At 33.2% G+C, this 20,560-nt stretch overlaps 1 protein-coding gene across 1 annotated transcript in view; it reads left to right on the forward strand.

The window, feature by feature from the left end:
• Positions 1-20,560, forward strand: part of LOC117324492 (beta-N-acetyl-D-glucosaminide beta-1,4-N-acetylglucosaminyl-transferase-like) — a 44,261-nt gene that overhangs the window by 17,631 nt on the left and 6,070 nt on the right. The window contains exons 3-7 of the mRNA XM_033880373.1: positions 13,281-13,516; positions 13,851-14,041; positions 15,217-15,339; positions 16,070-16,165; positions 16,520-16,659. Coding sequence (XP_033736264.1) covers positions 13,281-13,516; positions 13,851-14,041; positions 15,217-15,339; positions 16,070-16,165; positions 16,520-16,562 — 689 coding nt within the window. The 3' untranslated portion in view covers positions 16,563-16,659. The remainder of the gene's footprint in view (positions 1-13,280; positions 13,517-13,850; positions 14,042-15,216; positions 15,340-16,069; positions 16,166-16,519; positions 16,660-20,560) is intronic.

Genomic DNA, 20,560 nt, shown 5'->3' on the forward strand with positions numbered 1-20,560 from the left:
TTTACATCAGTACATACACACACCGACTCATGTCACCAAAGATTTTACATCAGTACACACACCGACACATGTTACCAAAGATTTTACATCAGTACATACACACACCGACTCATGTCACCAAAGATTTTACATCAGTACATACACACACCGACTCATGTCACTAAAGATTTTACATCAGTAAATACACACACCGACTCATGTCACTAAAGATTTTACATCAGTAAATACACACACCGACTCATGTCACCAGAGATTTTACATCAGTACATACACACACCGACTCATGTCACTAAAGATTTTACATCAGTAAATACACACACCGACTCATGTCACCAAATATTTTACATCAGTAAATACACACACCGACTCATGTCACCAGAGATTTTACATCAGTAAATACACACACCGACTCGTGTCACCGAAGATTTTACACCAGTACATACACACACCGACTCATGTCCCCAAAGATTTTACATCAGTAAATACACACACCGACTCATGTCACCATATTTTTTACACCAGTAAATACACAAGCCGACACACAACAATAACATTAACTGCACATAATGTGGTATTTATAGCCTCATGGATGTATTATCCCTATAGCACATCGCTATTGACTGCGATATCAATAGACAGCACTCGTCTAGTTAATATTCAAGTCGTTAAACGTACACCAACAACAGAGAATACCGACATAATAACGAAACCATGATCCTAAAAATCGATAAATCCAGAGCAAAATATAAACAAAACATATAAATCTGCATGGTTTTGACCTTAAACGGTAAAACGAAAAGCCAATTCTGTATAACGTACGTACATATACAGAGTATAGCAACAACGCATTAAAATACTGAATTTACAATGTATGTGTACCACATAACACATTATCATACAGACTACAATGTATGTGTACCACATAACACATTATCATACAGACTACAATGTATGTGTACCACATAACACATTATCATACTGAATCTACAATGTATGTGTACCACATAACACATTATCATACGGACTACAATGTATGTGTACCACATAACACATTATCATACAGAATCTACAACGTGTGTGTACCACATAACACATTATCATACAGAATCTACAATGTATGTGTACCAAATAGCACATTATCATACAGACTACAATGTATGTGTACCACATAACATATTATCATACAGACTACAATGTATGTGTACCAAATAGCACATTATCATACAGACTACAATGTATGTGTACCACATAACACATTATCATACAGAATCTACAATGTATGTGTACCACATAACACATTACCATACAGACTACAATGTATGTGTACCACATAACACATTATTATACGGACTACAATGTATGTGTACCACACAACACATCATACAGAATTTACAATGTATGTGTACCACATAACACATTATCATACAGACTACAATGTGTGTGTACCACATAACACATTATCATACAGAATCTACACTGTATGTGTACCACATAACACATTATCATACAGAATCTACAATGTATGTGTACCATATAACACATTATCATACGGACTACAATGTGTGTGTACCACATAACACATTATCATACAGACTACAATGTGTGTGTACCACATAACACATTATCATACTGAATCTACAATGTATGTGTACCACATAACACATTATCACACGGAATCTACTATGTATGTGTACCACATAACACATTATCATACAGACTACAATGTATGTGTACCACATAACACATTATCATACAGAATCTACAATGTGTGTGTACCACATAACACATTATCATACAGAATATAAAATGTATATGTACCACATAACACATTATCACACGGAATCTACTATGTATGTGTACCACATAACACATTATCATACAGACTACAATGTGTGTGTACCACGTAACACATTATCATACAAAATCTACAATGTGTGTGTACCACATAACACATTATCATACAGACTACAATGTATGTGTACCACATAACACATTATCATACGGACTACAATGTATGTGTACCACATAACACATTATCATACAGACTACAATGTATGTGTACCACATAACACATTATCGTACGATATCTACAATGTATGTGTACCACATAACACATTATCATACATAATCTACAAAGTATGTGTACCACTATTATCATACAGAATCTACAATGTATGTGTACTACATAACACATTATCATACGGACTACAATGTATGTGTACCACATAACACATTATCATACGGACTACAATGTATGTGTACCACATAACACATTATCATGCATAATCTACAATGTATGTGTACCACATAACACATTATCATACAGAATCTATAATGTATGTGTACCACATAACACATTATCATACAGACTACAATGTATGTGTACCACATGACACATTATCATACGGACTACAATGTATGTGTACCACATAACACATTATCATACAGAATCTACAATGTATGTGGACAACATAACGCATTATCATACGGACTACAATGTATGTGTACCACATAACACATTATCATACATAATCTACAATGTATGTGTACCACATAACACATTATCATACGGACTACAATGTATGTGTACCACATAACACATTATCATACATAATCTACAATGTATGTGTACCACATAACACATTATTATACGGACTACAATGTATGTGTACCACATAACACATTATCATACATAATCTACAATGTATGTGTACCACATAACACATTATCATACAGAATATAAAATGTATATGTACCACATAACACATTATCACACGGAATCTACTATGTATGTGTACCACATAACACATTATCATACAGACTACAATGTGTGTGTACCACATAACACATTATCATACAGAATCTACAATGTGTGTGTACCACATAACACATTATCATACAGACTACAATGTATATGTACCACATAACACATTATCATACGGACTACAATGTATGTGTACCACATAACACATTATCATACGATATCTACAATGTATGCGTACCACATAACACATTATCATACATAATCTACAAAGTATGTGTACCACATAACACATTATCATACAGAATCTACAATGTGTGTGTACCACATAACCCATTATCATACAGACTACAATGTATGTGTACCACATAACACATTATCATACATACATAATCTACAATGTATGTGTACCACATAACACATTATCATACAGAATTTACAATGTATGTGTACCACATAACACATTATCATACATACAGAATCTACAATGTATGTGTACCACATAACACATTATCATACAGAATCTACAATGTATGTGTACTACATAACACATTATCATACGGACTACAATGTATGTGTACCACATAACACATTATCATACGGACTATAATGTATGTGTACCACATAACACATTATCATGCATAATCTACAATGTATGTGTACCACATAACACATTATCATACAGAATCTATAATGTATGTGTACCACATAACACATTATCATACAGACTACAATGTATGTGTACCACATGACACATTATCATACGGACTACAATGTATGTGGACAACATAACACATTATCATACGATATCTACAATGTATGTGTACCACATAGCACATTATCATACAGAATCTACAATGTGTGTGTACGACATAACACATTATCATACAGACTACAATGTATGTGTACCACATAACACATTATCATACAGAATCTACAATGTATGTGGACAACATAACACATTATCATACGATATCTACAATGTATGTGTACCACATAGCACATTATCATACAGAATCTACAATGTGTGTGTACGACATAACACATTATCATACAGACTACAATGTATGTGTACCACATAACACATTATCATACATACATAATCTACAATGTATGTGTACCACATAACACATTATCATACAGAATTTACAATGTATGTGTACCACATAACACATTATCATACATACAAAATCTACAATGTATGTGTACCACATAACACATTATCATACAGAATCTACAATGTATGTGTACTACATAACACATTATCATACGGACTACAATGTATGTGTACCACATAACACATTATCATACGGACTATAATGTATGTGTACCACATAACACATTATCATGCATAATCTACAATGTATGTGTACCACATAACACATTATCATACAGAATCTATAATGTATGTGTACCACATAACACATTATCATACAGACTACAATGTATGTGTACCACATAACACATTATCATACATAATCTACAATGTATGTGTACCACATAACACATTATTATACGGACTACAATGTAAGTGTACCACATAACACATTATCATACATAATCTACAATGTATGTGTACCACATAACACATTATCATACAGAATATAAAATGTATATGTACCACATAACACATTATCACACGGAATCTACTATGTATGTGTACCACATAACACATTATCATACAGACTACAATGTGTGTGTACCACATAACACATTATCATACAGAATCTACAATGTGTGTGTACCACATAACACATTATCATACAGACTACAATGTATGTGTACCACATAACACATTATCATACGGACTACAATGTATGTGGACAACATAACGCATTATCATACGGACTACAATGTATGTGTACCACATAACACATTATCATACATAATCTACAATGTATGTGTACCACATAACACATTATCATACGGACTACAATGTATGTGTACCACATAACACATTATCATACATAATCTACAATGTATGTGTACCACATAACACATTATTATACGGACTACAATGTATGTGTACCACATAACACATTATCATACATAATCTACAATGTATGTGTACCACATAACACATTATCATACAGAATATAAAATGTATATGTACCACATAACACATTATCACACGGAATCTACTATGTATGTGTACCACATAACACATTATCATACAGACTACAATGTGTGTGTACCACATAACACATTATCATACAGAATCTACAATGTGTGTGTACCACATAACACATTATCATACAGACTACAATGTATGTGTACCACATAACACATTATCATACGGACTACAATGTATGTGTACCACATAACACATTATCATACGATATCTACAATGTATGTGTACCACATAACACATTATCATACATAATCTACAAAGTATGTGTACCACATAACACATTATCATACAGAATCTACAATGTGTGTGTACCACATAACCCATTATCATACAGACTACAATGTATGTGTACCACATAACACATTATCATACATACATAATCTACAATGTATGTGTACCACATAACACATTATCATACAGAATTTACAATGTATGTGTACCACATAACACATTATCATACATACAGAATCTACAATGTATGTGTACCACATAACACATTATCATACAGAATCTACAATGTATGTGTACTACATAACACATTATCATACGGACTACAATGTATGTGTACCACATAACACATTGTCATACGGACTATAATGTATGTGTACCACATAACACATTATCATGCATAATCTACAATGTATGTGTACCACATAACACATTATCATACAGAATCTATAATGTATGTGTACCACATAACACATTATCATACAGACTACAATGTATGTGTACCACATGACACATTATCATACGGACTACAATGTATGTGTACCACATAACACATTATCATACGGACTACAATGTATGTGTACCACATAACACATTATCATACATAATCTACAATGTATGTGTACCACATAACACATTATTATACGGACTACAATGTATGTGTACCACATAACACATTATCATACATAATCTACAATGTATGTGTACCAGATAACACATTATCATACAGAATATAAAATGTATATGTACCACATAACACATTATCACACGGAATCTACTATGTATGTGTACCACATAACACATTATCATACGGACTACAATGTATGTGTACCACATAACACATTATCATACAGAATCTACAATGTGTGTGTACCACATAACACATTATCATACTGAATCTACAATGTGTGTGTACCACATAACACATTATCATACAGAATCTACAATGTATGTGTACCACATAACACAATATCATACGGACTACAATGTATGTGTACCACATAACACATTATCATACATAATCTACAATGTATGTGTACCACATAACACATTATCATACGGACTACAATGTGTGTACCACATAACACATTATCATACAGACTACAATGTATGTGTACCACATAACACATTTTCATACAGAATCTACAATGTATGTGTACCACATAACACATTATCATACAGAATCTACAATGTATGTGTACCACATAACACATTATCATACGGACTACAATGTATGTGTACCACATAACACATTATCATACGGACTACAATGTATGTGTACCACATAACACATTATCATACGGACTACAATGTATGTGTACCACATAACACATTATCATACAGAATCTACAATGTATGTGTACCACATAACACATTATCATACAGAATCTACAATGTATGTGTACCACATAACACATTATCATACAGAATCTACAAATTATGTGTACCACATAACACATTATCATACGGACTACAATGTATGTGTACCACATAACACAATATCATACAGACTACAATGTATGTGTACCAAATAACACATTATCATACAGAATCTTCAAATTATGTATACCACATAACACATTATCATACGGACTACAATGTATGTGTACCACATAACACATTATCATACGGACTACAATGTATGTGTACCACATAACACATTATCATACAGACTACAATGTATGTGTACCACATAACACATTATCATACGGACTACAATGTATGTGTACCACATAACACATTATCATACAGAATCTACAATGTGTGTGTACCACATAGCACATTATCATACGGACTACAATGTATGTGTACCACATAACACATTATCATACGAACTACAATGTTTGTGTTCCACATAACATATTATCATACATAATCTACAATGTATGTGTACCACATAACACATTATCACACGGAATCTACAATGTATGTGTACCACATAACACATTATCATGCAGACTACAATGTATGTGTACCACATAACACATTATCATACAGAATCTACAATGTGTGTGTACCACATAGCACATTATCATACGGACTACAATGTGTGTGTACCACATAACACATTAGCATACGAACTACAATGTGTGTGTACCACATAACACATTATCATACATAATCTACAATGTATGTGTACCACATAACACATTATCACACGGAATCTACAATGTATGTGTACCACATAACACATTATCACACGGAATCTACAATGTGTGTGTACCACATAACACATTATCATACTGAATCTACAATGTATGTGTACCACATAACACATTATCATACAGAATCTACAATGTGTGTGTACCACATAACACATTATCATACTGAATCTACAATGTGTGTGTACCACATAACACATTATCATACAGAATCTACAATGTATGTGTACCACATAACACAATATCATACGGACTACAATGTATGTGTACCACATAACACATTATCATACATAATCTACAATGTATGTGTACCACATAACACATTATCATACGGACTACAATGTGTGTGTACCACATAACACATTATCATACAGACTACAATGTATGTGTACCACATAACACATTATCATACAGAATCTACAATGTATGTGTACCACATAACACATTATCATACAGAATCTACAATGTATGTGTACCACATAACACATTATCATACGGACTACAATGTATGTGTACCACATAACACATTATCATACGGACTACAATGTATGTGTACCACATAACACATTATCATACGGACTACAATGTATGTGTACCACATAACACATTATCATACGGACTACAATGTATGTGTACCACATAACACATTATCATACAGAATCTACAATGTATGTGTACCACATAACACATTATCATACAGAATCTACAATGTATGTGTACCACATAACACATTATCATACAGAATCTACAAATTATGTGTACCACATAACACATTATCATACGGACTACAATGTATGTGTACCACATAACACAATATCATACGGACTACAATGTATGTGTACCAAATAACACATTATCATACAGAATCTTCAAATTATGTATACCACATAACACATTATCATACGGACTACAATGTATGTGTACCACATAACACATTATCATACGGACTACAATGTATGTGTACCACATAACACATTATCATACAGACTACAATGTATGTGTACCACATAACACATTATCATACGGACTACAATGTATGTGTACCACATAACACATTATCATACGGACTACAATGTATGTGTACCACATAACACCTTATCATACAGAATCTACAATGTGTGTGTACCACATAACACATTATCATACTGAATCTACAATGTGTGTGTACCACATAACACATTATCATACAGAATCTACAATGTATGTGTACCACATAACACAATATCATACGGACTACAATGTATGTGTACCACATAACACATTATCATACATAATCTACAATGTATGTGTACCACATAACACATTATCATACGGACTACAATGTGTGTACCACATAACACATTATCATACAGACTACAATGTATGTGTACCACATAACACATTATCATACAGAATCTACAATGTATGTGTACCACATAACACATTATCATACAGAATCTACAATGTATGTGTACCACATAACACATTATCATACGGACTACAATGTATGTGTACCACATAACACATTATCATACGGACTACAATGTATGTGTACCACATAACACATTATCATACGGACTACAATGTATGTGTACCACATAACACATTATCATACAGAATCTACAATGTATGTGTACCACATAACACATTATCATACAGAATCTACAATGTATGTGTACCACATAACACATTATCATACAGAATCTACAAATTATGTGTACCACATAACACATTATCATACGGACTACAATGTATGTGTACCACATAACACAATATCATACAGACTACAATGTATGTGTACCAAATAACACATTATCATACAGAATCTTCAAATTATGTATACCACATAACACATTATCATACGGACTACAATGTATGTGTACCACATAACACATTATCATACGGACTACAATGTATGTGTACCACATAACACATTATCATACAGACTACAATGTATGTGTACCACATAACACATTATCATACGGACTACAATGTATGTGTACCACATAACACATTATCATACAGAATCTACAATGTGTGTGTACCACATAACACATTATCATACGGACTACAATGTATGTGTACCACATAACACATTATCATACGAACTACAATGTTTGTGTTCCACATAACATATTATCATACATAATCTACAATGTATGTGTACCACATAACACATTATCACACGGAATCTACAATGTATGTGTACCACATAACACATTATCATGCAGACTACAATGTATGTGTACCACATAACACATTATCATACAGAATCTACAATGTGTGTGTACCACATAGCACATTATCATACGGACTACAATGTGTGTGTACCACATAACACATTATCATACGAACTACAATGTGTGTGTACCACATAACACATTATCATACATAATCTACAATGTATGTGTACCACATAACACATTATCACACGGAATCTACAATGTATGTGTACCACATAACACATTATCACACGGAATCTACAATGTGTGTGTACCACATAACACATTATCATACAGAATCTACAATGTATGTGTACCACATAACACATTATCATACAGAATCTACAATGTGTGTGTACCACATAACACATTATCATACTGAATCTACAATGTGTGTGTACCACATAACACATTATCATACAGAATCTACAATGTATGTGTACCACATAACACAATATCATACGGACTACAATGTATGTGTACCACATAACACATTATCATACATAATCTACAATGTATGTGTACCACATAACACATTATCATACGGACTACAATGTGTGTGTACCACATAACACATTATCATACAGACTACAATGTATGTGTACCACATAACACATTATCATACAGAATCTACAATGTATGTGTACCACATAACACATTATCATACAGAATCTACAATGTATGTGTACCACATAACACATTATCATACGGACTACAATGTATGTGTACCACATAACACATTATCATACGGACTACAATGTATGTGTACCACATAACACATTATCATACGGACTACAATGTATGTGTACCACATAACACATTATCATACGGACTACAATGTATGTGTACCACATAACACATTATCATACAGAATCTACAATGTATGTGTACCACATAACACATTATCATACAGAATCTACAATGTATGTGTACCACATAACACATTATCATACAGAATCTACAAATTATGTGTACCACATAACACATTATCATACGGACTACAATGTATGTGTACCACATAACACAATATCATACGGACTACAATGTATGTGTACCAAATAACACATTATCATACAGAATCTTCAAATTATGTATACCACATAACACATTATCATACGGACTACAATGTATGTGTACCACATAACACATTATCATACGGACTACAATGTATGTGTACCACATAACACATTATCATACAGACTACAATGTATGTGTACCACATAACACATTATCATACGGACTACAATGTATGTGTACCACATAACACATTATCATACAGAATCTACAATGTGTGTGTACCACATAGCACATTATCATACGGACTACAATGTATGTGTACCACATAACACATTATCATACGAACTACAATGTTTGTGTTCCACATAACATATTATCATACATAATCTACAATGTATGTGTACCACATAACATATTATCATACATAATCTACAATGTATGTGTACCACATAACACATTATCACACGGAATCTACAATGTATGTGTACCACATAACACATTATCATACAGAATCTACAATGTATGTGTACCACATAACACATTATCACACGGAATCTACAATGTATGTGTACCACATAACACATTATCATACAGAATCTACAATGTATGTGTACCACATAACACATTATCATGCAGACTACAATGTATGTGTACCACATAACACATTATCATACAGAATCTACAATGTGTGTGTACCACATAGCACATTATCATACGGACTACAATGTGTGTGTACCACATAACACATTATCATACGAACTACAATGTGTGTGTACCACATAACACATTATCATACATAATCTACAATGTATGTGTACCACATAACACATTATCACACGGAATCTACAATGTATGTGTACCACATAACACATTATCACACGGAATCTACAATGTGTGTGTACCACATAACACATTATCATACTGAATCTACAATGTATGTGTACCACATAACACATTATCATACAGAATCTACAATGTATGTGTACCACATAACACATTATCATACGGACTACAATGTATGTGTACCACATAACACATTATCATACGGACTACAATGTGTGTGTACCACATAACACATTATCACACGGAATCTACAATGTATGTGTACCACATAACACATTTTCATACAGAATCTTCAAATTATGTGTACCACATAACACATTATCATACAGACTACAATGTATGTGTACCACATAACACATTATCATACGGACTACAATGTGTGTGTACCACATAACACATTATCATACAGAATCTACAATGTATGTGTACCACATAACACATTATGAAACAGAATCTACAATGTATGTGTACCACATAACACATTATCATACAGAATCTACAATGTATGTGTACCACATAACACATTATCATACAGAATCTACAATGTATGTGTACCACATAACACATAATAATCAAGGTAATTGATAACTGGACAAAAATTCTCGACCATGGATGATCAAATCCAACTGTATATTTAGATTATATGAAGACGTTCAAAACTGTGCCACACAAACGTTTAATTGTCAAATTACACTCGTATGGACTATCACAAGAAATTATTAAATGGATACAATGCTTTTTATCAGAATGAAAACAAAGAGTATCAGTAAATGTCGTAGTTTCAAAATGGATGCATGAATAAGCAGTGGAGTTTCTCAGGGCAGTGTTACTGTATTTAAGTAACATGTTTTAAAAGTAAGGTGAAAACGCATTTTCACAAGTAAGATAGCGATGCGTTCACGTGATGAATAAGGAAATACATTGATGTACGTAAGATTACAAATTACGTATAGGAGTAATATATGTAAACAATATCCGGAATGCCCAGAAAACTTGTATATGTTAGTGTTATATAACAAAACTGAATCCGATTTTATCACCTCAGGGATATACTTGGCCGAAGTGTTTTAAAACATATGAATGATTCACTTCACTGCCAGGTGTATGATTATATCTGTAACAGGGAAACGATAGGCATATTGAACATGTTATATTTAAGGATTAAACTGTCTTTTTTGTGTGTCTATGGTCGATATAGATGTCAGAGCTTTGCAAACAAACGTCATATAATATGACACATTTGTTTGCAAAGCTCTGACATCTACATCTATATCGACCATAGACACCAAAAAGGACAGTTTAATTCTTATATTAACATTCTCGACATATTTTTCTTTGGTATTTTTGAAAATTGAAATTTAGTTAGCTTAAAAATGCCAATAGTCAGCGACTTCGCCAATGGGTTTCAACAAATAGAACAGCTTATTTTTTCAAAATTCATTTGTCACGTGCTGATTGGCAAACAAAAAAGTGCATTGAAATAATACGAAAAAAAACCCACTGTCTGTTCAATTCTTTTATTATTTGTGTAACAATTTTGCATAAAATTTCTTTTTGATACTTTTTAATTAACATAAAAAACGACGTAGTCCTAGTTTTTTTTTCCATACATGATTGTTTACGTTATTTACAAGTAGTTCCGTTGGGTGAATATATTCATGCGCGGCATGATTGACGTCACGTTTTGGGTGTCAATTATGCTCACATAGACTGAAAATCTTTTTACTTAGTTTATATCGTGGCTTTGTCACCAAAATGTAAATATACTCCGATAAGTAAGGTGCACAAGCAAGCGTTTTTGGTTATGTTTGTGTGTGTGTGTTTTTTGTTTCGTGTTTTTTGTTTTTGTTTTTTATTTATCTATTTATTTATTTTTCGTTTTTCGGTATTAAATGGAGGTTACCGCATAATAACTAAATTTTCTTTTCTAATTTAAGTGGAACGACAACCAGTGGAGGAAACCGAGGTCACTTTAGAGTATTTGGAGAGACTTTACAGTAATAGAAGTCTACTGGGTGGTCACTTTCGCCCTTCTATATGTACAGGTGTGGGTAGGACAGCTATTATAATACCATACCGGGACAGAAAGAAACATCTACTACAGTACCTTAACAATGTACTGCCCAAACTTCTCAGACAACAAATCGACTTCACTATATTCGTCATTGAACAGGTAGTGTTTCTTATAATCATTAAGTCTGATTGAATTATCTCCCTTCCAACACGCTCTCCGGCGAAATGTAAATGGCTGTCTACTAGTATCTGAAATAGTGTATTTTGTTGTTGACGTATACCTTCTCTGACGACGCGTGTTGATTATGGCACATAAAGATATTTTTATGACTCGGAGCAACTTGTAGTGAAGCAGATGTAATTGTCTTATTTCCTATTTTATTGAGCCTCGTCAGTAACATTTGAGCCTGAATCCCCTACCCTCAGGATCACACGAGCTTTAATTTGTATCCGAGACGTATCTTTCCCAATCAAACATTTTTTTTTTAATTCAGAGTGAAGGCTCCAGCTTTAACAGAGGACTGATAAGAAATGTTGGTTTCGTAGAAGCAATGAAATCTGGTCCGTTTGACTGTTTTATCTTCAATGACGTCGATACCATCATAGAGGATGACCGGAACATCTTCTACTGTAATCCTAATATGGTGCGACATATGGTGTCTGGTGTCGACCGAGATGGCTACAAGTAATTCATTAGCTTTTTAAATGTAGTAATTCATTAGCTTTTTAAATATAGTAATTCATTAGCTTTTTAAATGTAATAATTCATTAGCTTTTTAAATGTAATAATTCATTAGCTTTTAAAAAAAGTTGTTCAACACTATACACATGTCATATAAAATGTCTTATAAGTTACTGTAAATACGTGTTGATACTGTCAAGGGTTTAACCAGTACAATCTAATTAAAATCATCTGTTCAAGGCTCCATTGTTCAGGCGAAGTACGAAGTCAATGGAGGCACGAACAGATTATTTAATCATATTGTATCTAGTATTTCCAAATTTGGAGAATCAACAGGAATTGTCAATTTGATAACGTTATTATTTCTATAGTAAACCTAGGTGTAATGCAAGTTGTCCATTATTTCTATGGTAAACCTAGGTATAATGTAAAATGTCCATTATTTCTATGGTAAACCGAGTTGTAATGTAAAGTGTCCATTATTTCTATGGTAAACCGAGATGTAATGTAAAGTGTCCATTATTTCTATGGTAAACCGAGTTGTAATGTAAAGTGTCCATTATTTCTATGGTAAACCGAGTTGTAATGTAAAGTGTCCATTATTTCTATAGTAAACCGAGTTGTAATGTAAAGTGTCCATTATTTCTATGGTAAACCGAGTTGTAATGTAAAGTGTCCATTATTTCTATGGTAAACCGAGTTGTAATGTAAAGTGTCCATTATTTCTATGGTAAACCGAGTTGTAATGTAAAGTGTCCATTATTTCTATAGTAAACCGAGTTGTAATGTAAAGTGTCCATTATTTCTATGGTAAACCGAGTTGTAATGTAAAGTGTCCATTATTTCTATGGTAAACCGAGTTGTAATGTAAAGTGTCCATTATTTCTATGGTAAACCGAGATGTAATGTAAAGTGTCCATTATTTCTATAGTAAACCGAGTTTTAATGTAAAGTGTCCATTATTTCTATGGTAAACCGAGTTTTAATGTAAAGCGTCCATTATTTCTATGGTAAACCGAGATGTAATGTAAATTTGTGTCTGTTCTGTGTGGAACCTAATGACAAAATTAATGTTCCATATTTATAAGTACTGCATTAAACCTAATAATATGTATATTCCTTTATGTCTGCTCTCGCCTAATGACCGATGAGCTATATCTAACACATTTTCACTGTAGATTGCCATACTATAGACTAGTAGGAGGAATCATTGGGTTTACTCCAGAGCAATTCCAACATATCAATGGCTACTCGAATTTATTTTTCCTTTGGGGCGCTGAAGATGACGATCTATACAGAAGGTAAGTTCTCTTTACAACATTTAATTGATCATCGTTATTATCCGTAAACCCTGAAGATGACGATCTATACAGAAGGTAGGTTCTCTTTACAACATTTAATTGATCATCGTTATTATCCGTAAACCCTGAAGATGACGATCTATACAGAAGGTAAGTTCTCTTTACAACATTTAATTGATCATCGTTATTATCCGTAAACCCTGAAGATGACGATCTATACAGAAGGTAAGTTCTCTTTACAACATTTAATTGATCATCGTTATTATCTGTAAACCCTGAAGATGACGATCTATACAGAAGGTAGGTTATCTTTACAACATTTAATTGATCATCGTTATTATCTGTAAACCCATAAGAAGACGATCTATACAGAAGGTAAGTTCTCTTTACAACATTTAATTGATCATCGTTTTTATCCGTAAACCCCCATTCATGCATGCATATACAGGTATATCCAGGTATCATCTAATAGACGACCTGTCACTATCATCATGTCAGGGTATCGGGCCTTCAATCACTGCGCCATTGAAACGTTCTTTTTTGAAGAATGTGGATGTAGTGCAGCGGTATAAGATGCGGGTATTTCTGGCTAGGCGATTGGGTGACATGGTCGTGACTTCGAGGCCCGGTCAGGGCACGAGTCATTAAGTTGTCTCCCTTCGTCATCTGTGTTACTATTATGCTATATAAAGTTCACGAGATAAACATGTTGTATGAATGTATGTTTCAGGATAGTCGGCGAAGGGTTACTTATAGAAAGACCCCCAAATCCTATAGCAACTATAACGACACTCAAACACGTAGCAGATCCTATTTTCAAGGCTAGGTAAGCTATAGACTACATGTTCGTACAGTACATTTGAATTCCTATTGGTTTGGTATTTCAAGGAGATTTAGATTTGTCACAGAATTAAATTATTGGTAATTTAAATTGCTTTGAGTTTTACGAGACAGTTTCCAAAAGCTTATATGGCTTGGTTATTACAAACGTTTTATTACCTAATTTTGTTACTGATAGGAGACAGTAAGTGGAAGAAATAATTTTGTTTCTCATGTCAATTCTCTAGTAAATCTTTAGACAATCAAGGCAGTATGATTATGATCGGACAATTCCCCTCTATAGTCATTACACCTCAATACGAAGTTCAAACTCTATAGTAATGGATGATTATCATTTCAGATTGACCATATACGAGTCTCTTGAAGGGCTACTACAAGTCTGAAGGGTTGAATAGTTTAGAATATACGTTACTAGATTTCAAAAAATTGCCGCTATTCACTAGGATCTATGTCGAGGTAGACGAAAACGCTATACGAAAGGTAAGTTTATAATAATTAATGTATTGCTATTGTTCGACAGATATCAGCTAAATTCCTGGATTTGAATAAAAGTTTGTGTTATTTTAAAGTCTTAATTTGGTCTCATTATATTTTCGGTCTTTTTCATTTTAAAATAACAGAATGTGCTTCCGTTTCGAACTCTTTGTTATTTTAACACAATTATCGTAAATACCGGTACATGTGTATACATTTGTTATGCAGTACCAGGGTTTAGGACATCTGAGACAAATTCTCAGATGATGTATTGTAATCGCCTTTTGTCCCTCGTCTAGCGTCGTGCATCCGTGAACAATTTATGTTTTTGACTTCTTCTCAGAAACCCCTTAATTAATTTCAAATGAAAATTTGCAGAAACCTTCATGACCAAAGGTAAACCAAACTTGTGAATTTTATGGCCCCCACCTTCCTGGGGACTGGGGTGCGGGGGCCAAAATGTGTCAAATTGATTGAAATTTCAAAAATCTTCTTCACAAGACCTTCTTCACATGTAGAATCAAAATACTCTTCATAGATGGAAGGGTCTTATGGTACTTAATAATTTCATTTCCCTGGTGTTTGACCCAGGGAAGGTTAAACTTTATTCTAGTTAATATAGGCAAATCAAATTTTTGACTAACATTTGTTAAATTTCTTTTGGAATCAATTCAAACTGAGTTAGATTTATCAGTATGGGATGACTGAGTTAGATTTATCAGTATGGGATGACTGAGTTAGATTTATCAGTATGGGATGACTGAGTTAGATTTATCAGTATGGGATGACTGAGTTAGATTTATCAGTATGGGATGACTGAGTTAGATTTATCAGTATGGGATGACACATTGATTGTATGCACATGTTGCCCTCACTGACCCCCGGGGCTAATGTGTGGGGCAAAAGCGGGTCAAATTGACTGAAATCACAAAAATCTTCTCAAGATCCAAATAAGGTAGAATTAATTATTCTTCATAGATGGAAGGGTCTTCATGTGATTTACCAAAATTGTAAATTTCATGACTCTCGGGTGGGTGTCACGTTTGCCCATGGGGATGGGGTAAACTTTACTATAATTTCTTTATTGACTGTGGGCCATATTGCCCATTAGCACATATTTTAATATACAAAGTCATAATATACGTGAACAGCAATAGAAATTACAAAGTGGAGAACGAGTTCAGAGTTTGTACATATAGCCAGGATCTTATTGGCTTCGAAAATAAGATTTGCATATACAATTCACTGACATAAGTTATATTAAATATAAAAGTCTATACTTAGTCAAATCATGTACTATTGGTTACATATAATATTGATATAATAACAGTATATTAAAAGCTATGTATTTGATCTAAATGAATGATCTCAACGGTGAGGGAGATGCGAGAGTGGTTGGGGATACCCCTACCAGAAACTCGCACATCCCCCGTTGAGATCAGGCAGATCTGATTGTATGGTGAAATACTTATGTGTATCAAGTTAAAATATATGGAGCGAATGTAGGGGAAAGTGAACAAGTTAAAGACATGCGGCTCGAATCTTATTAGCTTCGAAAATAAATTTGCCTAAACGAGTTAGCTGTTTGATATTATTTACATTCAATAGCTGTATCAATTTAAACATTGAAGGTTTCTGCCAGTAATATTTTTTAATGAGACGACGTCTTAAGTTATTGTACATGTTACATTTCAATATAAAATGGTATTCATCCTCTACTTCAGTCGTTGACTTACAAATTATACAATATCTCTTATGTCGATCAATATTCTTGTAGCGGCCGGTTTCGATTGCTAAAGAATGCGCAGACATACGAATTTTCGATAAACATATTCTGTAATTCATAGGTATATATTTTGTTAAGTAAAATTGAATGGAAAAATTGTCGACAATATACTGATATAAAAAGCATTTAGAAGACTTTTCTAAGAGATCTCTTAAATATTGCCTAGCTTGATCAAAAATTCTTTGACGTATACAAGATAAAGTAGCTTTAGAATTATGTGATGATTGGCAGAGCCATACATCACCAAAACCTAAGGAGCAAAGCAGATCCTTTACACATTGTACCCAATTGAAACATGACCCAGTGTTCTTAGTTAACAAAAAGTTGTACGCAGTATTTAAAATACAATTTTTCGTGTCAAGTAGTTTGAACCAGTATTTTATTATCCTATATCTCCTTGTGTATTCTAAAGGGAAACGGCCAAGTTCCCAGTATACCATTGCATTATTTGTAGATTTTTTAACTTTAAGTAATCTCTTACAAAATGTAAATGGACCTGTTCAATATCTAACCCTTTGGTCGACCCCCAAACTTCACATGAATAGAATAAAATGCTACTTACATAGGTGTCAAACATACTCAGCATGGTTTTACAATTTAGATTCATGTTTACACATTTAGAAAACAAAGCAAACATAGCTTTACGTCCTTGGTCAGACATTTTTTTTTTTACATTCGTGAATTTATTATTGTATCTAAAGTTTACGCCAAGATAGGAGAAATCGTCAACACAATCAAGTTTTTTCTCGCGGTAAGACCATATTTCACAGTTACGGATTTTCCCGCCTTTACGGAAAACCATAACTTTTGTTTTCTCAATATTGACTGTTAGTTTCCATTTGTCACAATAAGTTGCGAGATTATTTAATAATTCCTGTAAGCCTTCGACAGTTTCAGAGAACAAGACTAAATCGTCAGCATACAGCATCAGAAATAAGCTTAATTCGCCAAAATCGTAACTTTGGTTACATTTCGATATAAAAAAAAGATTCAAAATCATTTACGTACATGGAAAATAATATCGGCGACAAAGTTTCGCCTTGCATTAAACCAATATCGTTTGAGAAAAAATCAGATAAACAACCTTTAAATTTGACACAAGATTTAACATTGTTATAAATTGATTTAATTATTTGAAGAAGCTTGCCCCTGACACCTAAGTTCGAGAGTTTATACCATAAATTAATTCTGTTCACATAGTCAAACGCCTTGCGAAAGTCGACAAAGCAACAATACAAACGTTTATTTTCACTTAAGGATTTAGTAATAATAGAGTGTAAGGCAAAAATCGCATCTACAGTGCTTAATCCACTACGAAATCCAAATTGTGCATCTGTAATTGTCTCATAAGTTTCGGACCAACGTATCAATCTTAAATTCAGAATGGACGTAAATAATTTGCCCAAACAACTTAGCAAGCTGATACCTCTAAAATTGTTGGGATAAGTTTTTACACCTTTTTTATGAACAGGAGTTATTATTGCCACAGACCACTCGGTTGGGAAGTAACCAGAGTTCAAAATTGAATTAAAAAGTGTACATAAAACAGGCATAATTATTTCTTTTCCAACTAAAAAACATTCGTTCAAAATTCCATCTATTCCATGTGACTTGCCATGATTTAAATTATTAATAGCCTTCTTAATTTCATCAATACTAATTGGACTGTCTAATTCCTCATATAATGGGACAGTATTTTCTTCAGAATCGTGATTACAAAAGGTACCAGTTTCATCACCATCATTGGTGGCTAAACCTTTGAAATGTTCAAACAATGTACTGATATTCATTTCTGGACCTGATGACTTGGAAGATGAAAACTTTTTATAGAACTGTTTTGGGTTGTACTTCCTTAGGTATTCAAGCATATCCCCTTCAAATCTAATATACATCCTTTTCTTTGTAAGTTCGGCTAATTTATATAACCTTTTCTTATCAATTAATATTTTATGATTATTTATGGATTTACATCTATTGAAAATATTCAATGCGTTTTTATAATTGTAAAACATTTTTTTTTAACTCTGTGTCAAACCAGGGTTTGTCCTCGCACACGTGTGAACCTCTAGTTCGGTTCGTCTGGTCATGCCCTGTTGCACCTTTGGTGTGTGTATCGCACGT

The sequence above is a fragment of the Pecten maximus genome, chromosome 3 (assembly GCF_902652985.1).
Source record: "Pecten maximus chromosome 3, xPecMax1.1, whole genome shotgun sequence".
In the NCBI taxonomy this organism is placed as follows: Eukaryota; Metazoa; Mollusca; class Bivalvia; order Pectinida; family Pectinidae; genus Pecten; species Pecten maximus.